We start from the raw sequence: 23568 nt of genomic DNA, 5'->3' as shown, positions 1-23568 counted from the left end.
CCAATCTAATACCATGCAGAAAATTCAAGATTCAGGAGAAATTTGGTGTGGCTGGAATAGATTAGAGTTTGTCAACAGCAACGCTGCTGACATTTTGAACCAGATAACTCTTGGCTGCAAAGGCTATCCTGTGTATTGTGGGATATCCAGCAGTATCCCTGGTTTCCACCCACTAGATATCTGCGGCACTCCCTTTGGTTGTGACAACCAAAAACGTCTCCAGACGTTGCCAAATGCCCTTCAGGGGGGAAAAGTCACCCCCAGCTGAGAACTCCTTGACTAGAGCATATGGAAAGGAATGGTAAAATTTGAGATGGGGAACACATAAAGGACTCTAAAAGCACAGTGAGGAAGTTTAGATATTAGTCAATAGAAGGCATTTTAGATAGAAAGTGACATGATCAGACTTGCTTTTAGACTAACTCTGGTGATTCAGGGAAGACTGAGTGGTGTGGTGAGAGGCTAGATGTAATCTTACCCAATTTTCTTCCAGATACTTTTGCCATTGCTTTATTGTGCAAACATGTTATAAAATTTCAAAATACAAACATTATAAATGACAGTGGTATGTTTCTGAGAATTGCTCTAACTCTAAGTCAATTCAAGAAAGCTCTATTGTGCAGAGCTGTGATTACACATATGGGTCAGCCTCCCATTCAGAATCATTGCTTGGTGTGCTGTCACTGTAAGCATATAAGCTTAGAGTTAGAAGATCTGGGTGGAATTCCAGGTCTGCAAGTTATTTCATGGTAAAACTTGTTGGGACTCAGTTTCCCAAGTGTAATAATAATACTGAATCAGTCAGGAAACCATTAAAAAACAGACGGCCCATTTGAATTGTGCCATTTGATGAAAGTTTAATAAAGGTAAGATTTAAAAGGTATGGGTAAGAGATAGTGGGCCCTCTAGGGGCAATGTAGTATTCAGGTCTATTAAGAGCAGACCATTTTACTTTCCCTAATGGGTCTAGGGGAGGGCCAATTGCTAGAGTTCAGAAGAAAGGAAAGAGATAGAGTGAGTGGAGACCTTGGGGTCAACAGACAAGCCAGTTGGCAGTCTTTCCACGAGCCAGGAAATTAAATGCCCAGATCTCATTCTCATCCTTTCTTTTCATCTTCCGTGAGTATTTTTCACAGGACAAATTCAACTGAAACACAGAAGGCAAGGGAGCTGTCAGGGCAATCCATATAGGATCACATTCCAAGGTGCAAAACTGAATGAAGAAGGGTGGAGAAAGATTGGAAATGGATCCAGAGTTACAAAGAAAATGTATCCAGCACAAAGACAAACCCTGAAGTATGAATATGAAAATATCCAAGCCATGCCTGATAATAATCCATGCTCAGTACATGTTGTATATATATATGCACGCACATATGTGTTTGAATTTCCTTGAGGTCTAGAGATGGCCCATTGCTTCCATGAGAGGATACCTCCATGTTACAGGTAGCACTGGTCAGTAGAAAGAGCCTTGGTGTTAGGAGGTCCCAGCTCCACTTCTCACAGATACGCAACCATGGGACCTTACTTTTCCCTTAAGTAAATCTTGAACCATATTTTAAAACTGCATAAGAAAATACGTTTGAAAGGGCTCTGCAATTCAAACTGTAAAGTGGAACATAATTGTAAAGGGTTAATTACAATTCTTTGTTAGTCTTCCTTATCATTATGAAGTCTACTTTGATTAAATAGAGAAATAAGGGCAACATTCTGCTTTCTTCTGTTCTCAAATTCCCTACACAATGGATCTACTTTCACAATCATGGTAGAGATTGCATTCAAGAACCCAAAGTTAAATCTTTTATATTTCTTTGAGGGTACGAATGGCTCATAACAGTCACGGGCAGACTATGTTTAGTGATTGAGCCTGATATTGTAGTCCAGTTATGCTATTCATCTTGAACAGCACTGTTGTGCAGACATTCTCATTTTTTTTGCTCAAAGTTTGCTTCCTCACTCTGCCATATTCCTTTTCTCAGTATTCCAAGAACATATTTACTCTCTCATTATCATTGACAATATCTGGTTAGTAAAATTTGAATAAAGGCTTTAGCTCTGAACCATCAAGAAGGATGTTCAACTGCAGGTATAGATCTTAAATGAATGGATTTTTATACTCATTACCTTTGCTTTATTCTAAAATATTATTACACAACATCATTGAGCTGATTTTGGAAAAATGATTAATGGTCAACTGAATGTTTGATGTTGTTGTCTTATCTAATCTAGCTGTTAACGTTTTTGATTTGCAAATGACCTATGTTGAAGGGCTGGATACCTGAACTGTTCTGCATACATTTGTACTCACTAGAATGTGGGTGCTTTCATATTATCTGAGGCCAGATCAGAGAGATAAATTCTTTAGGGTAGCAGAAGAAAATACACTTTCTTCCCACCAATTATTTCACAATGCACCAGTTCAACAAACCTCAATACTATACATACTTCTTCCAAGGACAAACTGGGTCACAAATACAACATGAACCAAAATTATGTTGTCTAGGATTAGGATATAGGATAAACTTCCTAGAAAAGTCAAGCCAACAAAGAAAATTTAAGAAGTCTGATAAACTGATTAAAGTAAAATCAGTTTCTTGTCATTTTATCAAAAAAAAAAAAAAAGCATAGAAGTTGTCATATTACTGTCCCTGAATTGCATAGAAATTTAGAGTTAGAAAGTTGAAATTTACCTGCATTCATACCTTTTATTTCATACCTGAGGAAACTGAGGTAATATTTTAAAGCCTTGATTTCCCTTCTTATAGAGATATGAAAAAGTTTGCTTTTTATTGTCCTTATTTGGAATCCTGCTTCCAAAATCAGGTAAAACAAAATCAACAACATTCTGAAACAGATGATTAAATACATATGTGTATAATATACATAAGTATATATAAAACACATAAAGATCTATTGAGTCACCTGGTTCAGAACATTGCTCTTGTGTTTTTTGTGAACACTGAAATATATGCTATTACAGCACTTCTTAAGGAGAGTTAGCTATGGAATAAGAATACAAAGGAATGGTGACAGAGCCAGACATTACATACAACTCATACAAGACATGAAATAAAAGATATCTTTTTTAGAGAATGTGGCTAAAAGAAAAAAAGAGAATTAATAAAGAGAAATTTCAACTCTAAATTTGTGTACAGTAGAATCTAGAGTTACCCAGGTTAATAAACTGTCCCTGGATTTGAATTCAAATATGTAGTTATAGTTTTGCAGATCTTAGAATGTTATTGGAATGACTGTGGGACACTATATCATGTATCAGGGCTGATGCATCAATTCATCAACCCCCTGGTCAACCTCAGGAGAATATGCCCTTCTTGGGAGATGACTACACTATTTGTAGTATTAGTTCCCACATCACTAGGGTAAATTTAATATGTCAATATTTGAGCTTATTTATTCAACACGTAGTTTTTGAGTACATACTATTGTTCCAGGCGCTGTTCCAGACCATGAGGATCTAGCAATGAATAAAACAAACTTCCTACTTTGTAGAGCTTTAATTTTAGCTACAGTCATGTTATGTAATGGCTGAATAGAAGTAACCTTATTAGTCTGAAATACGAATGGTAAATAGTTATTGTAGTACACTGTGGAGAAGAATAGAAACAACTAGTCAGCAGGAGGATAATCATTTGACTGGATATAGGTGTAGCATATCTCAGATTTTCCCATTCTCAAGCCGTCTAACAATATCATTTTACAGGAACTTTATCTAGAAGGATAAGGTATCAGATAGTTTCATCAAGGTATGAGCCATAGCCGTGAGGTATCCAACAACTGTATCTTGATTCATTTCTTCATAAACATGGAGGTACATGCTATGGCCACTATTGAAATAGGATTGTGGGGTAGGTATTAAGCAAAGTCTAATGTTGTCCTTAGCTTGCCAAACACAACAACAATAAAGTTGTAACTATCTGGCAGATAACTAGGATGTATCACACAGAGGCTACTACTACAGCAACAATGAAGAACACAGCTAAAATTAAATCATAAACACTTCTTGTCAGGGCTTCATTTCTCTGCAAGCAGAAAGCTGTTTTATAGGGCTGGCAAAGTATATTGAAAATTATATTACCAGCCCACAGCTGATGAGTTTATGAGTCTACAGGGAACAAGTTATCTGGCTCCATCACCATATTTAGCTTGCCCGAATTGCATGTGAGGCACACCAGCCTGAGAAATATTGCTAAAACTTAGAAATGAGTGGGCCAAGAATAGCACTGGAGCAGAAGATGGAAAGTATAAGGGTACATAGCATTAATTTGTGCCCAAAGTTTTCCTCTTGGAGCCGTCCTTATGACTCAGTGACAGTGTTCAGCAGTCCTTGAGTCAACAAATATTTATATTGTAAAACACTAGATGATGGAGGGTGTGTCTGATGAATGGGTGGGCAATTTCCAGTAAAAAATAAAAATATCTCCCACATTGTTGTACCATCCTCAAAATGTCTTGCTTCTTGTTTATTTCTCTAACTGGCAAAAGCTATCTCTATCTGTTTTCACTGTATTTTTCTTTTCATTTTATCTTTTTATTTTTCTCTTATAGTTGGACTAGACTCATATTTCTAAAACAAATCAAATCATATCACTTTCACTGGCACCATAGTTCTTACTATGTAGCCTTGAATTCTAAATCACATACGATCTGGCCCCTGGTCATATCTCCAGCTTAATGGCCTGCTCCTTCTGTTCCTTTCACTTTGACCATAGAATACACTCTTGGCTCCTGAAATGTGCCCTGCCCCTGTGACTATGCTCAAGCCACTCCCTTTGTCTAAAATATTCTCAGCCTATCTTCTAAGAACACACAAGGCTCATTGACTCTACTGTCGTCCAGTTCTCTCCTCTCCCAAGTCTACTCCTGTAGTCCAAGCCCCCATCCTCTGTCTTCTAACTAGACTTCTGAAACCATCTCCTAATGATCTCCCCTACATTCATTCTTTATTCTCAATAGTGGGTTCTCCACATGGCAGCCAGAACAATCACCTCCTACCCTTGTTATAACTTCCCATGCTTCCTAATGCACTGGGAATAACTTCGTATTCCTTGGCTGGCTCACCAAGTCCTACATGATTTGTTTCCTTGCTAAAGGATGATCTTATGTCCAGGTTTGGCCAGACAGTCTCATTTCACTTCTGTTGTCCTGGTGTAATTATTAATAGCACCACCGTTTTCTCAAAAGTGTGCCAGTTTGGACTTAGAGCCACCTGGTGACCTTACCTTATAGCTCATCATCTACTATTGCCTCCTTGTCCATTACAGCCCAGCATGCTGGCCTACTTTTGTTTCCTTAAACACAAACATACTAATTTGTTCTTGCATTTGGGCATTCAGCCAACCCATTTCCTCGGTATGGTATTACCTGCTCCTTGTTCATTTTGCATGGCTGGCTCTTTCCCATTCAGGCCTTAGCCCAAATAGCTTAACTATCATCTTCTCAGAAAGGTATTCCCCAATTCTCTATCTCCCTGAGCATATTCTATCACATCAGCTCATTTATTTTTCATAACAATACCTAAAATATCTAATTATTTTTGGGGGTTTTGTTTTTGTTTTTTGCTCATGTGTTATCTGACTTCTTCTAGGCTGTAAGCTTCATTAATGCAGATACCTTTTCTTTTTTGTTTACCACGATGTAGCTATTTTCTAGAAGAGTGCCTGGTCCATAGTAGGTGCTCTATAAAACAGATAGTGGATAAATAAAAAATCTTTGAGCATCATCTTCTCTATGAAGACTGAGGGCCACCTGTGCTCTCTTCCCAGGTAAGATGACCACCCTTTTCCGTGGCCTTCTATCTGGTACATACATTTATTATCAGCGGTGCCTACAGGACTATTTTGTGTGGGTACTTTAGTTTACATGTTTGCCTCTCTCTCGATTCTGTAAGCAAACTGGAAGGACAAATGTATTTTCTGCTCATTTTTTGCTTTGTTTTAAACTTTTTATTTCAAACTTACATACTTATAGAAAAGCTACAAAAATTATACTGACTTTTTTATACCCCTCATCCTACTTCCCTTAATGCTAATAACCTCTTACGTTACCATGGTATGATTATCAATCATAGCAAATATACATTGATTCAATATTTTAAACTTCAGGCCTTATTCAAATTTTACTATTTTCCCATTAACATGCTTTTCTCTTTCTTTCTATTCTAGGATCCTACATCACAATAGATGTTATTTTGCCATGCTCTCTTCCAGTATACAATAGTTCCTCAGTCTTTTCTTGTTTTTCATGTCTTTTTAAAGGGAACTAGTCAGATATTGTATTAAAGATCTTCATTTTGGTTTTGTCCAGTGTTTTTTCAGGACTGGAGAGAAGTTACATGTTTTCGGCAAGAACACCATAAAAATGATATTGGGTCCTTTTCAGTGCCTTCTGTCAAGGGGGTCATGATATCCATATGCCTTGTTCCTGGTGATAATTTCCTGCTTATTTAATAAAGTCAGTATCTTCCAGGTTCGAGGTCTCTCCACTTCTAAATGATTGTATTTTCCTTTGTAGTTGATACATGTATTAGAGAAGATACTTTGAGCCTGTGCAAATGTTATTCTCCTCAAACTTTTACCCACTAATGTTAGTATCCACCAGTGATCTTGCTTGCAACATTTATTAATGTGGTGTTTGTCTACTGGTGATCCTCTCTTTTCCTGTTTCCTCCTACATTTATGAGTTGAAACTCAACTGTGTTCTTATTCATGTTTAACTCTCCTTGCCAGTGCTTATCATGACATTTGAACACATATGTATCTCTATTAGTACAGATTACACCAGCACAATAAAGTTCTCAGCCTCGATATGTGGACTGGCACTTATTAGCTCTGTGACTGAACAAGTCACTTGATCTCTCAGTTGAGTCTCAGGTTTCTCATTTGTGAAATAAGGATAATATTAGTTCATGACTCATTAGCTTTTGGAAAAATATTCAATTCATTCCTCATCCATTCATTCAGGCCTTGGAGATACAACAAATGACAGAGACAACGCACCTCACTTTATGAAGGTCCTTAGACCCAGTCCCTGTCACATATTAGACATAACAAGGCTCTGAAACTTTTTTCCACAGTTATGATTTACAATTTCCTGGTCATTCCAGATTTCTTTGGATTGCAAAAAGCTTTTGGCAAAAGCTCAGATTTTATTCCTTTCCAACCAGATGCCTTGTTTTTCCGAGTTTTCACTGACATGAGAATGCTCAAACATGTGCCCCACCTCCCAGAGATGTAAGATTTTAGTAATTAATTTTTCCCAAACATACCAGAATTCTAGTGGGAGAGTTCGATTTAACCACAAGTAAAACCTTTAATGAAAGGTAAATGTTAAAAGTTCTTACAGGAGGGCTCTCCTTTCTTTAAACCACTCGTTTCAGGTTCCACTCTATAGAGGGGCTGGATCACTGTCACGTGGGCCAGAGGAAATATTTGAAAATGGAGAAAACTGTAGCTGGTAAATGTTATTGCTAGCTCTGGGAGGTGAGGCCTGCAAGGCTAATACCAATGAGCTGGAGCTTGGCAGGCCCCCGGGGAAGCCCAGAAGAGCGGGCAAGCTGATCACGCAAGCCCAGTCCAAATGTCACTCTAACATTTGCAGAGCTGTGTGTAACTGCTTAAGGAGAGGTTTCCAACGAGAAGGTCAAGGATGGAAAATCTGTTTGGGTTGCTGAAGGATGTATTTGGGAAGGTGCAGCCATTTTGCGAAGTTTTCTTTTCCTCGTGTGAGAAGGTTGTTTCGTTTTGGTTTGTATCATATGAACCTGTGTAGTTTTTCCTGCTAGCTATTACTCATGTGGACAGACAATCCTTCAGGAAGGCAAATGCCAATCTCTGGCCTGATCTTAGCAGAGAAGAAGAGATTCTATATTGTTTTGAACTCTATTATTAAACAGCTTTTATTTTGTTTCCATTTTTATTCTTTATGTCCCTAGTTGGTTTTGTATGTCTATAGTTGACCCTTGATATTTTAGAATTTAACATTCACAATTTTGACATTTTCCAAATGAGTCTGAACAGTTATGCTATGTGGTCATATATAATTTGGTTGAATCATAAATTTTAATCAGTGCCATTGAGAGCAGGGAGTGTTAAGAACTTTGTGAATAAACCTAGTAGAGCACTCAGCACACACTTCTCAGTGAGGCTGGGTGGTTATTTAATTTTGAAATATTTCAAATATTCAAACATTCAAACAAGTAGAAATAATAACATAGTAAATATCTGTGTACCTATAACTTGGCTTTTATTAATTCCTAACATTCTGATATATTTGTTTCAGATTCTTTTTGAAGAAATAAAATATTACTGGCATAAGTCAATATTCTTGTAGCAGTCCCACTTTCTTCATTCTAAAAGGTACATTTGTCATGTCCATGCATGTTTTTATGTTATTAATATATGTGAAACCACACATGAAACATTTTGGATTATTTTAAGTGTTTACAAGCTTTATCTAAATAGTATCATTCTGCATATTCAGTAATTTGCTTTTTTCATTCAAGAGTATGACTGTGAGTTTCACTAATGTTGCACGTAGCTCTCATTTGTTCTGCTCCAGTAATGGATGTTATTATATTATACAGAGATACCACAATTTATTGATGCACTCTTCTGATTTAGATTTTTTTTCGCATAACAAGCAGTGTATATTCTAATAACTAACTCAATGTGAATCGCTTGAGAGTTTTCCTTAAGCGTTTACCTAAATATGCAATTGTGAGGCCAAATGTCATTTAGCTTCAATGTTAAATTGTATTTCAAAGTGGCTGCCTCAATTCACATTCCCACTCTTTAAGATATGAGAGCCTTTCCGGCGGTGACGACCTACCCACACGAGAACATGCCTCTCGCAAAGGATCTCCTTCATCCCTCCCCAGAAGAGGAGAAGAGGAAACACAAGAAGAAACGCCTGGTGCAGAGCCCCAATTCCTACTTCATGGATGTGAAATGCCCAGGATGCTATAAAATCACCACGGTCTTTAGCCATGCACAAACGGTAGTTTTGTGTGTTGGCTGCTCCACTGTCCTCTGCCAGCCTACAGGAGGAAAAGCAAGGCTTACAGAAGGATGTTCCTTTAGGAGGAAGCAGCACTAAAGGCACTCTGAATCAAGATGAGTGGGAAACCATCTCAATAAACACATTTTGGATAAAAAAAAAAAAAAAAAAGATATGAGAGCTCTCAATTCTCCTCCCTGCCAACACCTAATATTGTCAGAATTGTACATTTTTGCTAGTCTGGTGGTTTGAAGTAGTATCTCAGTGCTGTTTGAATTTGTATTCTCAAGGTTCTAGTGTGGCTATACATGCTTTTATGTGTTATATGTTAACTATCCATTTCGGTTTTGGCATCTGTCATTTGTTTATTCATATCCTTTGTTCATTTTTCATTGGGTTGTCTTTCTTTTGTTCACTTGTAGGGGGTCATTATACAATTTAGAATACCAATCCTTTGTGTATTGGGTGCATTGCCAATGTTTTCTCCAAGTCTGTAGCTCGTCTTTTAATTTATCATATCTTTCCTGGAACATAAGTTTTAAAATTAATTGTAATCAAATGTACCAATTTTTTAAATGATCTATGCTTTTTACCCCTCTTTTAAGAAATCGTTCCCATACATAGGTCATAAAGCTAATCACCATTATTTTCTTAGAAAAATTTTAAAGTTTTGTATTTAAATTTACATTTTTATATATCCTTAATGTATTTTCATGTATGATATAAAATGAAGTCTAATTTCATTTTTTCCCATATAGCTAAGAAATTATTCCAGCACCATGGGTTGACTAGTTTGTCTATTAACTAATGATTTTCAATGTCTACCTGGTCAGGGATCAATTTTCCATACTGCAAGGAACAGTTACTGAGCTCTATGGTGTCCCACAGGCTGGTGTGCCTCTTTTGTATCTATGTCCCACTGTCTTAATTAATTTGGGGATAAAACATGCCTTGATGTCTAGTTGGGCAAGTCTTTTCTCTTGGGTTTCTCCCCACCCCCCAGAGTTGTGGTGGCTACTTTTGGCCCCTTGATCATATATGAGTTATGGAGTTAGCTTGTCAAATTCCATGAATAATTCTGTTGAAGTTTTGAGTGGAAATGTACGGATTTATAGAAGAATTTAGAAAAAATTGGCATCTTCGTGTTATTGAGTCTGCCCGTACATAAATATGGTCAATGTTGATGGCTTATTCAGGACTTTATAATCTTCAATAATATTTTGCCATTTTTCCCATAAAGGTCTTGAATCTCTTATTTGATTATTCTTAGCTTCCTTACATTTTTGTCACTATTATATGTAAATTTTTTTCAGTTCTACATTTTAATTGGTAATTGTAATTGTAGGGAGAGACTAATTACATTTATATGTTTACCTTGTACCAAACAAATTTGTGGAAATTATTTTTAGTTCTAATAAACCCTTATGGACTTTCTGCAAATAAAAGTACTGTAGATTCTTCTCCAATCTTTTCACTTCTGGTTTTTTTCTGTTTTTGTTTTTGTTTTGTCTTATTCCATTGGCTAGTTTTTTCATTTCAATAATCAATAGAAACAATGATAGTATTCATTCTTGCTTCGTTACTAATGTAAATATACATGATGTTTGCTGTAGTTACTTGATAGCTTCCTGTTTTGAGGTAAAATGTCCTACTCCAATCTAAGCTTGTTCAGATTAGTTTTAATAAATATGCTGACTGTATTAAATATTTCTACCTTTTTTGAAATGATTTTGCTTTTGTTCCTTTATCTTTAATATCATTATCTTATATTAAATTTATTATCTGATGCTGTATCATCCTCACACTCCTGAGAAAATCTATTTTGTTTAGGATGTATTTTTTAAAATACCAAATTAAATTTGCTGGAATGTCCATCAGAAATTCTATTGGAAGCATATATTTAACACACACACAGTTGTACTTCAGAATAGAAGATGGTTTAATGGTATTAAATTGGGTCTGTGTTGGTTTCTATCCAAGTCGATTTCATTTTCCCGGGTCCTGGTAACAAGTGGACTCACCACTACAGAGCATCCATCTTTGGACTTTGGTTCTAGTGAGTTTCAATATTTAAAATAAATATGCCAGGCACATTGTAAGTGTGAATTAATTGTGTAGAATGGATAGGTCATTAATGCTTGAATGAAAGAAAATAAGAAGTGGTGAATGAATGAATGAATGAATGAATGAAAGAGAAAGAAAGAAAGAAGAAAAAAAGAAAAGAAAAGAAGGGAAGAAGGGAGAATTTTTTATGGTAAAGTTTCAGAATGTATTCATATTTTCTAGTAAAATAGTTTGTTAGGAAGAAACAAACAAAACCCTGGAAAAATTAGCTTGTATAAAATTCATTCTATTTCAGATCTGATCTAAGAAGAAAGTAGGATTCCTTAAAATTTTTTCTAATCCTTAAGAAATAAAGAGACAATTTGTGCATCTGACCAATAATTGTATTTTGGCCTAAAATTAACTGCACCAAGGAATCAGTATTTATCTGATATCCTTTTTTAAGGTCAGACAAAAGGAAATTCTATTGTTATCACCCCATGGGCCACAACCTATGGGATTCCTTAACCCTTTAAAGTAAACTCCATGTGTCAGACTTTTCTATTATTAAGAACATAAGAAACAGAAATTACTCTCAAGAATAGCTGAAACGTAGAATATAAAGTACAACAAATTACTTTCTTCTAATGACTCATACAAATTCTTCAGCCATCAAGTCAGAGAACATGACACTGGGCTTAGTTTTAATGTAATCATACTTATCTTCAATTTATTCTCTTCACATGTCTTTTTAAGAATCCCTTCAACCTCAGCTGGGCGCTTTGGGAGGCTGAGGCAGGCAGATCACTTGAGGCCAGGAGTTTGAGACTAGCCTGTGCAACGTGGCAAAATCCTGTCTCTACTCAAAATACAAAAATTAGTTGGGCGTGGTGGCACGCACCTATAGTTCCAGTTACTTGGAAGGCTAAGGTGGGAGGATCACTTGAACCCGAGAGGCAAAGGTTGCAGTGAGCTGAGATGGTGCCACTACACTCCAGCCTGGATGACAGAACGAGATTCTGTCTCAAAATAAAATTTTAAAAGTCCTTCAACCTAAATCTCCCTTCTCTTCCTCCAAAGGCAGCAACTAATTTTTTGTTAAATGGTCAGTAAAACAGCAGCCAGGGGAAGGGGTTGCAATTATTTGACCAGCTAGGGTTGTTTAGACAAACATAAGCATTATTTCAGTATATAATAGAGGGGCAGTGTTGTTTATTTTCTAAGAATGAAGATCCTAGCCTCAGAAGTCAGCATCTAAATCTCAATACTGCTTGACACAGTAGCTAGCACACGGCTGATGAATACACATTATGAATAGCTATTATAATGAGGATCAAATTCTCTGATAGATAAAATAGAGGAATCAAGATGGACCCACCACATGGGAATATAGACTGACAAGCCACTCAGCATGCAGCTTATGTTAGCTGTATTTGGAGCCCCCAAGAAAATGGCAGGAATTGAAAAATGGAATTGAAAGTCTCTGTAAGTCAAACCTTCACTTTTGTTCTGTGCTATGTGCCCATATTAGTTGTTTTTTATGCTGAAATAAGAATGTGTCCACTGAATAACTGCAGTGAAGGCAAGTAAGGCTCTATGGAGACTCTGATGTGGAAGGATGGGCAGAGAACAGGCCTGCAAGATCTTCTAGATAATAAGGATTTGGATTTTATTCAAACTTCAACAGGATACCACATGAGGGCTTTTCGATGGAAAGGAACAGGATTTGATTAATATATGTACATGAATGGCCTCCCTCATGTCCTCAGTTTTCTCATAGGTAAAAAGAAAGCCTTACAATAGACCAGTGGTTTTCAAAGTAGGGCTCTGAGACCAGCAACATCAGCATCATCTGACAACATATGAAAATGCATTCTCATTCCCCGCCTGCAACCTACTGAATCATAAACTCTTGGGATGGGACCCAGCAAACTATATTATAATACACCCTCCAGTTGGCCTCTGATGTACACAAGTTTGAGAACCTCTGGGCTCAACAAGCTCAGATATTTCTTTCAGTTCCAAAGTTTAATGTCTCTAATCAAGTTAAGTTCTTCATGGAGCATGTCACGAATCCTAGCAAAGTCCTTTATGAAACAGGTCGTGAATCCTAGCAAATGAGACCAACAATCTAGCATTTTTACCACCTCTGCTGGCCAATATTTTGTTTTAGAAAGGAATTATTCAAAGAAAAATAAATAACTACCTAATATACAGATCTCATGTCTGCACACATTTTATATCCTGAGTCAAATGTGTAATAAGATGAAAAAGGATTAATATAATGCCACACTGACCTATAAATTTCTTCTCATAGTTATCAGAATAAATTTCTCTAAATCCTATATCTCCCAATACGATTATCCTCTCGGGTTTATACAAAATTACGAGACCATTTAGAAGGATTATATCTGTCTCTATGTTACATAAAGATCTGCACAAAGAAGGTATTTAATCAGAGACAGAACAGTATGATAAAAGGGCAGGTCCTTTGAAATTGCACAATAGTAAGTTAGAAATCTGAATTTACTAACAGTTTAGGAATCAGAGTTAAAATGTGGAAAGGGTAGGGCAAGCAATTGGCACGGTTTAATAATATATCTATCATGATATGTATACATGCTTGAAGAACTGTTCATGTAATGCCATATAGCTATGTTCCATAAAATAATTTCCAGACTATATTTTACACAATAGCTTTCAAATTCTGGCATTCTGAGTGTGAGTGTGTGACTGAAGTGGACTCCTGGATCATATATAACATTGGTTCTTGGTGACTCCTCAAAGGTTAACACAATCTAATAACTGGCCAGATAGAATTACAGTAGCCCTGCTTATCCTCAGGGGATATGTTTCAATACCTCAGTAGATGCCAGAAACTCTGCAGGTTTACTGAACCCTGTATACACTCTGTTTTTTTTTTTGTTGTTGTTGTTCCCATATACATGCATACCTATGATAGTTTAATTTATAAATTAAGCACAATAAGACATTAACAACAATAACTTATAATAAAATAGAGCAATTATAACAGTATGCTAGCATCACAACTCTTGTATCTTGGGGTCAAAGTAAAATAAAGGTTACTTGAACACCACCACTGAAATACCACAACATCTGACCTGATAACCAAGATGGCTACTAAGCAGCTAACAAGTGGTAACATACACGGTGTAGATATGCTGGACAAAAAATAATTCATACCTTGGGCAGGACAGAGCAGGATGGCACATGATTTCAACCTGCTACTCAGAAGGAGATACAATTTAAAACTTACAAGTTGCTTATTTCTGGAATTTTCCATTTAATAGTTTCATCAGGAATTACCTCAGATAACTGAAATTGAGGAAAGTGAAATCTTGGATAAAAGGGGACTAGTGTATTTTTAAATACAGATATCAAACATGGCCTTGTTTAACAAATTGAGAAATACGTAAAGAAAGGAACATGTCTTCAAATTAAAAAGAGAACATTTTATGATAACCTGTGATTATACTCCACATCAGAGATACTTACTGACCTAGCAGAATATTTCAGACCACCCTATCCCACAATGGCACCTCATTCCTCTAAAGTTCCAGGGGTGTGCAATCTTTCGGCTTCCCTGGGCCACATCGGAAGAAGAATTGTCTTGGGCTACACATAAAATACACTAACACTAATGATAGCTGATGAGCTAAAAACAAAAAACAAAAACACTCGATGTTTTCAGAAGTTTATGAATTTGTGTTGGGCCACATTCAGAGCTGTCCTGGGCCGCGTGTTCCCTGTGAGCCACAGGTTAGACAAGTTGCTCTTAACCATGATACGAATTTGAATTTTTTTTTCTGAGTATGGGATAGCTTTTATCCTACTAACTCATATAGATACTGAAGCCTTCTACTAAACTAAACTTTGTATAGATGTAGACACCACACCCCTAACAAGATTGTATAAAGCTCTTAAACAAGCACCATGGCTTTTATTTCTGTGCATTTCTCAACAGAACTGAGCATAGTGCATTATACCCATTAGGGGTGGAATAAAAATACTGATTATATATCACATTATGCAGGAAGTATACAGGCTGAAAATAAATACATTCAGGATAGATACAGATAAATCTACTGATAATATTAAATGGGTGTAGTGTAATGGTTAAGAACTTGGATGGTAGAATTAAAAACTTAAAATCTAAGCTTGGTCACTCATTAACCATGAGTTATTTAACCTCTATTTTTTTATTTTTATTTTTTTATTTTTTTTGAGACAAGGTTTATCTCTGTCACCCAGGCTAGCATGCAGTGGCATGATCATAGCTCCCTGTAGCCTCAAACTCCTGGGCTCAAGCAATCCTTCTGTCTCAGCCTCCCAAGTAGCTGGGACCACAGGTGTGCACCACCACACACAGCTAATTTTGTATTTTTATGTTTTGTAGAGACAAGGGTCTCGCTATGTTGCCCAACCTGGTCTTGAACTCCTGGCCTCAAGCGATCTGCCTGCCTCAGCCTCTAAAAGGGCTGGGCTTACAGGAGTGAGGCACCACACCTGGTCTTAATGTCAATTTTTGACTCTCAGGTTCCTCAACTATAGAGATAATAGTATCCACCTCAATGAGTGGTTTCAAATATTGACTAAAGTACATGATGCTTAATAGAGTTCAGTACCTGATAACTATTAATAGTGATGATAAAACAGAAATTTGTAGCATGTGATCTAAGATATATTTACAATATTCAAGTTGTACAACATGTAAGGAATCATGGTACCCCTCAAACTACCCAATTATTCCCTTTGTTCAGAAAGAATATTACAGAATATAGTCTGAATAAACTCTTGGGCTCATTTATCTTGGGATATTAGATTCTTAGCATTTGTTATTAGTGAATAGACAATAAATTATTATGCAGCCACTTAAAATTTACTTTAAAATTTATTTAACATTCAATCCTAACATGTAACCATCATAATGCTGTGTGACTGTTGAGTCTTCTGGCTACAGTGTCTGGCATAGCTAATTCCATATTTTTGGGAAACATCACAGGAACTAAGTAACACCAGGTATAAAGCATGCAAGTAAGAAAATAAGTGGCCAGGCTCAGTGGCTCACATCTATAATCCCAGCAGTTTGGGAGGCCGAGGGGGGCGGATCAGGAGGTCCAGAGATCAAGACCATCCTGGTCAACTGGTGAAACCCCATCTCTACTAAAAATACAAAAATTAGCTGAGCGTGGTGGTGGGCACCTGTAATCCCAGCTCCTCAGGAGTCTGAGGCAGGAGAATCGCTTGAACCCATGAGGTGGAGGGTGCAGTGAGCCGAGATCGTGCCACTGTACTCCAACCTGGCAACAGAGTGAGACTCCATCTCAAATAAATAAATAAATAAAAGAAATATAAGAATTAATAGATGACCAGTATTAATAGATGACCCTTAGACTCTCCCACCTGTAGTCCCAGGAGCTAGAGGAGAAACTCAGAGGGTTGAAAGGTTTTGTTATTGGTATAGAGACATGAGAATAGCAACAAGTCTTCACACAAAAGCATCCAAAATTAGAGGACTTCAGTTTGCAAAGCAGCTTTGACCTTTACAGTGTAACATTGGGCAACTTCGTCCTCAAGTGCAAACAACCCGCGTTAATGAAATCATGATTTTCAGTATTTCACAGGGCTCTCCTACTCAGAGTTTATTATGGGCCAGTTGGGACTTTATGCTTCTCAGAAGAACAAAACATAACCAAAAATGAGTTACAGAAATCAAACAAGAGACTATAGAATTGAAGGACATTACTAACGTTTACAGGGAAAAGAACTTCCTTCGAGTTAGAATGTTTAGGGGTAGAAGATTTTTTTTTTAATTTCTTATTTAAAATTGCATTTTAAACAAAATTTTAAAGTAGCACAAAACTTCAGAGTTCACTACGATTCTCCTCTTTGATACCATCTAAAACTTTTGCAGCTCAACATATGGTTCACTGACTAGCAGCACTAGAATTCCCCGGGAGCTTGCTGGAAATGCAGAATCTCAGCGCCTCCCCCAGATCTAGTGAATCCGAATCTACATTTTAATAAAATCCTCAGATGATTTGTGTGCATATTAAAGTATAAGAAACATTTACCTAACTCTGATCTGTTATCTGTTATTTCTTACTCTCAAGTGTCACCTGGATTGATTCCTTTTTATCATTGTCATTACCCTAGTTTTGACCCTTATTAGCAGACAGTTGGATTTTTCCCTTTGGAAAAGTCATGACTGATTTATTTATTGACTCATTCTTCCACTTTTCTGGAGTATCTAGGGTGAGTAGTACAAGGAGGATGAGAAATTTCAACACAAGGATCAACATTTTACTATGACTCCTCTTTGTCAACAACAGTTTTCCCAAACTTTGGTCAATGGTGCATCAATGTCACACATTTTTACCCCATCTATATACTGCCTGAATTATTATTTCATCTTTTCCTTAAACTGCTTCATTTCTTTTGTTTACATGTATTTTCACTGAAACCAGTATCACTTGCCTATGGAAGTTGACTGTAAAAATAAATACAGGTTGAGTATCCTTAATTCAAAACTCTGAAGTCCAAAGTGCTTCAAAATTCAAAACTTTTTAAGCACTGACATGATGCCACAAGTGGAAAATTTCATACCTGACCTCATGTGACAGGTATTCAGAATTAAAATACTGTATAAAATTACCTTCCAGCTACGTATATAAGGTATATACGAAACGTAATGAATTTCATGTTTAGACTTGGGTCCCATCCCCAAGGTATTTTATTATGTACCTGTAAATATCCCCAAATCCAAAAAAACCCAAAATCTGAAACACTTCTGGTCCCAAGCATTTTAGATCTACAGAATGAAAATTAAATACCAATAAATTACAGGTAGATACTGTTCCTCTCTAAAGGCCTGGGAACTGCTATCTCTTTGGAAATAAGGGAAATTGGTAAGAACGAGTGGGTGTTACAGACAAACTAAAAACAAACTTGACTTCTTCCTTGTTAAAATAAAAAGAAACACACATTTTCTACTCTACTCGGGTCAATCTGTGTACATTCTTATTCCCTGTCTGCAGGTTGTTCCACACTGCCAGGAATTCATTCTGATGCTAATCACTTGTCTCTCTAAAGCATGCTTAGTTTCTTCAGATTCTAATATTTACCTCCCCAGTTCTGGCCATTTAACTCCCTTGGAGGAGATCTTCTTTCTCTGCACCTTGAAGAGGCCATCAGAAATATACAACCCAGCAGTTAATACTCATTCATTGCTTTATGTGTGCTTGTTTTACCCCCGTAATTAGGCTTTGAGGCCCTCATAATACAGGGATAGGCCTTACTAAGAGATAGATAAATCTACGTGGATGATAGTGAGATTGTGACCACTGGGGAACCACCTAGAATCCATCTGAGGTGTCAGGAGGTTCTAAAGAGCTTAGGCATCGATCCTTCAAAGAGCGGCACTAAATCGTCCTACCAGACCTCCCAATAGCTGTCTCCCAGCAGCTTTCAAGAGGTGGTTTTCGCTCCGGAGACCACAATCAAGGCCCATTAGAGCCTGAGTTGCCTCGTCTTGCTGCACGGTGCCACCTCTGAAGGTGTTCTGCACAATTAGCAGCGTGGCCTTTCTTAAGTGGTCCAAAGCATTTAGGAAGCCCAGGAGACTAGAATGAGGGAAACATTAACAACAGCATGGAACCACAGGAGATTTCTGCTAAAGGGCCCTCTGGGAAACTGCATTGTTCTGATTGCTGCTTTCCTTTTATCCGTGTTACATCCAGCAATGAAAGAGAAAGTTACAACGCTTATTAAAGTGGAGGGCCTTTGCCAGGATTTAGGACAGCTCCTTTTAGCTGCATACCCCACCCCCACCAATCCCCAAATCTGTACACTTAACAGACATTCCCTCCCCAATTAATCCCTCTGTATCCATCATGTCCTTGCCTTACTTACTTTGTTCCTCCTCTGCAAGTATCTTCTTTGCAATTTCCTTTTACTTTTTTAACAAAATAGAAAATACATTAAACTTGGAGTTAGAAGACCTCAATTTATTTTTTAACCTGGTCACTAATTTCCCATTTGATTTGGACACTTATTATCTTATTCCAAAAATAAGAATTTAAAGCTTTTCAAAACACATTTTACTCTCAAATGCTCACATCTATTCAGTCCTTTGTCCACTATGTTCCCAGTCAGCAAATCTGCCAGTTTTCATAAATAGGAATGCAGAATCTGGGACTATCCTTGCACATCTTTGCTCCAAGATACATTTCCCTCCAGTAGACACTATTATCTTTGAAAATCCCCCTGAGCACAGGCACCCGGCCCAAGAAGACATGGAGAACTCACTCTAAAAGGAATCATGGCTAAGCCCTCAGCACCAAGGAGCTGATTTCCCTCAGAAGTCACCTACAGGCCTTGGCACAGAAAGCACCAATGTGTGCTCTGGAACCAACCAGACCTGGGTTCAGTTCCTAAACTCAACATTTACCAGGGCTGGGTGACCCTGGGTGAGGTCTTTATTGTTCAAAGCCACAGTTTACTCATCTGCAAAAATAGGGATATTGATACAAGCCAAATTACAACTATTACAACATCCTGATGCCAAAGCCTATCACCCCATTGTGTTAATAAATGTTGTCACTAAATCTGTATAGATACAGATCCCTTGGCAACACACACACACACATAACTAGATATATCCTGCCTATTTATCACCTAACAGCAAAAATAGACAAGAACATCCCATGTGGCCTGTTTCATTTTTTTCTCAGACATTGAAGACTTACAGGCAAAAACCTATATTGCCACATCCCGGCACCCCTGTCCCTCCAAACATACCTTATACTTCAGCCAGGTGGAACCAGTCACTTAATAGATGGAAGTTTCCTGTCCATATGCATTTGCTCATGCTGCTTCTGCCTCTCAAATGGCTCCTGCCTCCCATGCCTACCTCCTCAGCATAATCAATATGTCCCTTTTCTAGATTACACATTTCATCTCTGTTATATCTCTTCTATTCTGCCTTACAGCATGATTAGGTGTATCACTGCTTCCTGGATCCTTGTCAGAGTCTTGCTCTGGATTCAGTATTATTCGTAGAAATGAACTATACTAAACTGAGCAGGCTAGGCCTGGGCTGAGCTCCTAAAGAGCAGCTAGGATGTTTGATTATAGGCTCTATCTTTGAAGTGCTATGTCCTTGGAGAAAATTGCTGTGCCTCAATCACAGGGTAGCTCAGGAGAAAGGGAGCCAATTAGTTACTGTTGTGGGTTGACCTGTGTCTTTCAAAAAGATATGTTTAAGTCCTAGTACCAGTACCTATAAATGTGACCTTACTTGGAAATAGGATGTTTGCAGGTATAATCAAGTTAAGACAAGGCCATACTGGATGAGGGTTGGCCCTAATTTAATTTCCTTACAGGAAGGGGGAAATTTGGATACAGAGACAGCCTGTGATATTGTGACATAGTAAGAAATATATATTTGGTCTTTGTCCCTGGTTTCTATCACAAGAGCTTCAAAACCTTTGAAATTTCCTAAGTGGCAGGGAGGAGGATAGTGTCTTTTGTTATTCATAAGTAGCACTTTTCAACCATAATCTGAGTTTATCCTAATAAGGTGACTCTTAGTGGACCCTAGATAGCTTCAGGGTGGGGACTGGCTGCCAAAGAAACCAACCATGTGATTAGAGGGTTGGAACTTTAACTGCCCCCACCCCCAAGACTTCCAGAGATGGAGATGGAGCTGGAGGAGATTGAATCAATTACTAGTGGATAATGATTTAATTAATCCTGCCTTTGTAATGGATCCTCCTTAAAAACCTTAAATCATGCGATCTGGAGAGCTTCTAGATTGGTGAATAGATGAAAGTGCTGGGAGACCGGTGTGGAAGTTCCAGAGAGAGCATGGAAACTAATTTCTGTTTTCCTGGATTAAATCGCTATAGCCAAACAAATATTGGCATTTTAGTGTCCAAACTCAGTCTCTGAAATATGTAAACATTTACTACATGCTTACTGTGTACTATGTACTTAGCACTGTGCCAGGCCTTTAAGGATAGAAAGCTATTCAGACACAGTTTCCCGACATAAGGAACTATTTACACATATTTTTATCCACTTACGTTTAGGTAGATAAAATAGATGTATACATCTTTTCTCTATTTCTGCCAGTAAACTTTTCTTGTTGTTTCTTATCATGTAGTGATTCCTTATACAACTAGAAAAGCAAGGTCTTGCCAAAATTGCACTTACTGTAAAATGATTTTTACTGATAATTCATGACTAAGGACCCCTATTAAAACAAATAAGACTTAGATCAATAGTATGTCACTTCTATCTCATAAGAACTTTTCCATGTGCATTAATTTTGTTTTTCTCTAACTTAAATTGAGCCCAAGAACAGGCATAAGGTGTTCTTCTATGAAAATAATGATACTAATGAGAAAAGAATGAGCATTTCTAGTAATTCACTCACAGAATCATGAAGGCATGAGAAGAAATTCTCAGCACATGGAGAAGAACACAAAGGAAAGTAAACATTGACAGAGAAAGAAATTTATTTACAAATATATTTATCCTTCCCAAGGGACTCAGACTCACGCAGTGTCTCTTTGTTGTGTTAACAATTTCCCTAGTTACCTGTCTGTACATTTTTTTTTTTTTGTAAGCATATTTGTTTCCTATTGTGTTGCCATCTAATTGGTTTTAATGTATTTGATTTTTTTTGCTGTTAGGAAGTAGAGTGAATGACAAATTTTATATGTGGGAATTTCTACTAACAAATTCCACATGAATTGTCATTGTCCTTACTAAAGACACCTGTACATCAAGGGCCCCAGGGACAGGGCTGAGATGAGTTCTCTCCACCAAGCTTAAAATGGTGCTAGATAAACCCATGCTTCTAGCCCACCAGGATATAATATAGTTCAAGAATGGCCAATAGGTTTTATAACACTTTCTAATACTGACCAAATGTTAGCTTCTGTCTAGTGTGTTGGTTTTTAAAGCATTCTGAGACTAAGTGTGAACCCACAGGAAATAAAAGCCCTGTATCAGTTCTTTTTGTCTACACCAGTGAGGGATGGGGAAACGGCTCATAGTTACCCAAGAATTTCACAACTGACTGCTTTGGAAAGAGGAATCTAACTTCACTGAAACAATGATTAACCAACACCGACAGGAGGGCACTCTGTGACACGTGCCAGGGTTATTGCACTTTGACAGTGTAGTAGATAGACCCTAGGGTGACATGGTCCTCTTCACCTCTTGATAGTCACACTTTCATGTGATTCCCTTCCCTTGAGGATGGGTGGGAATCCTGTGACTTGCTTTTAACCAATACAATAGGGCAAAGGTGATAGGATGTTATTCCTGTGATTACATTAATAAATATGAATGCAAATGTATTTCTTTACTGCCTTAACTACTAACTTTGAAGAAGCTGCTATATTATGAAACACCATGGAAAGGCCACATGTCAGGGAACTGAGCAGCTTCTAGGAGCTAAGGGCCTCAGTCCTACAACTTCAAGGAATTAAATCCTGCCAACCATGTGAGCTTGGAACAAGATCCCAAGTCTCAGATGAGATCACAACTCTGTGCTTGATTGCATCTTTGTGCAGTTTTAAAGCAAAGAACCCAACTACAGGGACCTAGGACCTACAGAAATGGTGAGGTAATCAATGTGTGTTGTTTTAAGCAGCTAAGTCCCTAGTAATTTGTTATGCAGCAAAAGAAAACTAGAATAGGGAATTACTGGGAAATTCTGTTGAGGGCAAGTGCAATCTGAGTGTTGAGGACCTTGATATCCAGATAAATTTTCCTTAATCATCATGCTAGCTCCATGATGAATTTCAAACCCCATTTTAAAAGATCAGGAGAGTGAGAGAGAGTTCAAGAACTCTGCCCAAAATGATAATTAATAACAGCCTGGGCTTCAAGTCGGTCTATCTGACTGCAAAGTCCATGTTCTTTCCAAGACACTATATGCTGCTGACCTGAACTCACCAATTTGGGTTCGATGACTCCCCCTTGATTGCAGGGCTGGCTCTGAGTCATGTTATCATTTCTCTATATTTCAGGTTCCACAAAGGTAAGGTATGGAATCCGAAGAAGGCAATGAAAGAAATATGGGAGTTCAAGAAGTTGATCCATCACATGTAATTAAATTTGATTTCAGATATCCACAATCAACTTGTGGAAACTCTTATCCTTCAAACATAGACCTCAACTGCAAATTATGATGTGGGAGTGGCAGTGGAGAGGGAAAACATATATGAATTTTTTTAAGGACCCTAAAGCCAATTTATTTTTTGCAATGTAATTGGCAAGGTAGACTTCTATAAATATTTTCCTTTTGCAAATGTCCTGTTACCAGAGGTTTATGGTTATAAACAAGTTTACAGAAGCATAAATCAGAGAAATCACTTTGCTTATACAACCTGATACCCTTTCTCCCTTCCCACTGCTAGTTTTATTTTCTTTTAAGAAGCTACTCAAGGTAAAGAGAACTAGAGTTTCCATAGC

At 37.4% G+C, this 23568-nt stretch overlaps 2 protein-coding genes across 2 annotated transcripts in view; one reads left to right on the top strand and one right to left on the bottom strand.

Moving 5' to 3' along the window:
• Positions 1-23568, bottom strand: part of LOC108534983 (neurexin-3) — a 766104-nt gene that overhangs the window by 201025 nt on the left and 541511 nt on the right. The window lies entirely within an intron of this gene.
• Positions 8824-9186, top strand: LOC108534975 (40S ribosomal protein S27). The gene has a single exon (XM_017880658.1). The coding sequence runs from the start codon at positions 8860-8862 to the stop codon at positions 9112-9114; it is 255 nt and encodes an 84-aa protein (XP_017736147.1). The 5' UTR covers positions 8824-8859; the 3' UTR covers positions 9115-9186.

The sequence above is a fragment of the Rhinopithecus bieti genome, unplaced genomic scaffold, assembly GCF_001698545.2.
Source record: "Rhinopithecus bieti isolate Rb0 unplaced genomic scaffold, ASM169854v2 scaffold_11380, whole genome shotgun sequence".
Classification (NCBI taxonomy): Eukaryota; Metazoa; Chordata; class Mammalia; order Primates; family Cercopithecidae; genus Rhinopithecus; species Rhinopithecus bieti.
This window is presented reverse-complemented; position numbering and strand designations above follow the sequence as displayed.

Excerpts from the sequence above, each read along its gene's own strand:
- LOC108534975 (XM_017880658.1), top strand. The coding sequence starts at position 8,860 with ATGCCTCTCGCAAAGGATCTCCTTCATCCCTCCCCAGAAGAGGAGAAG.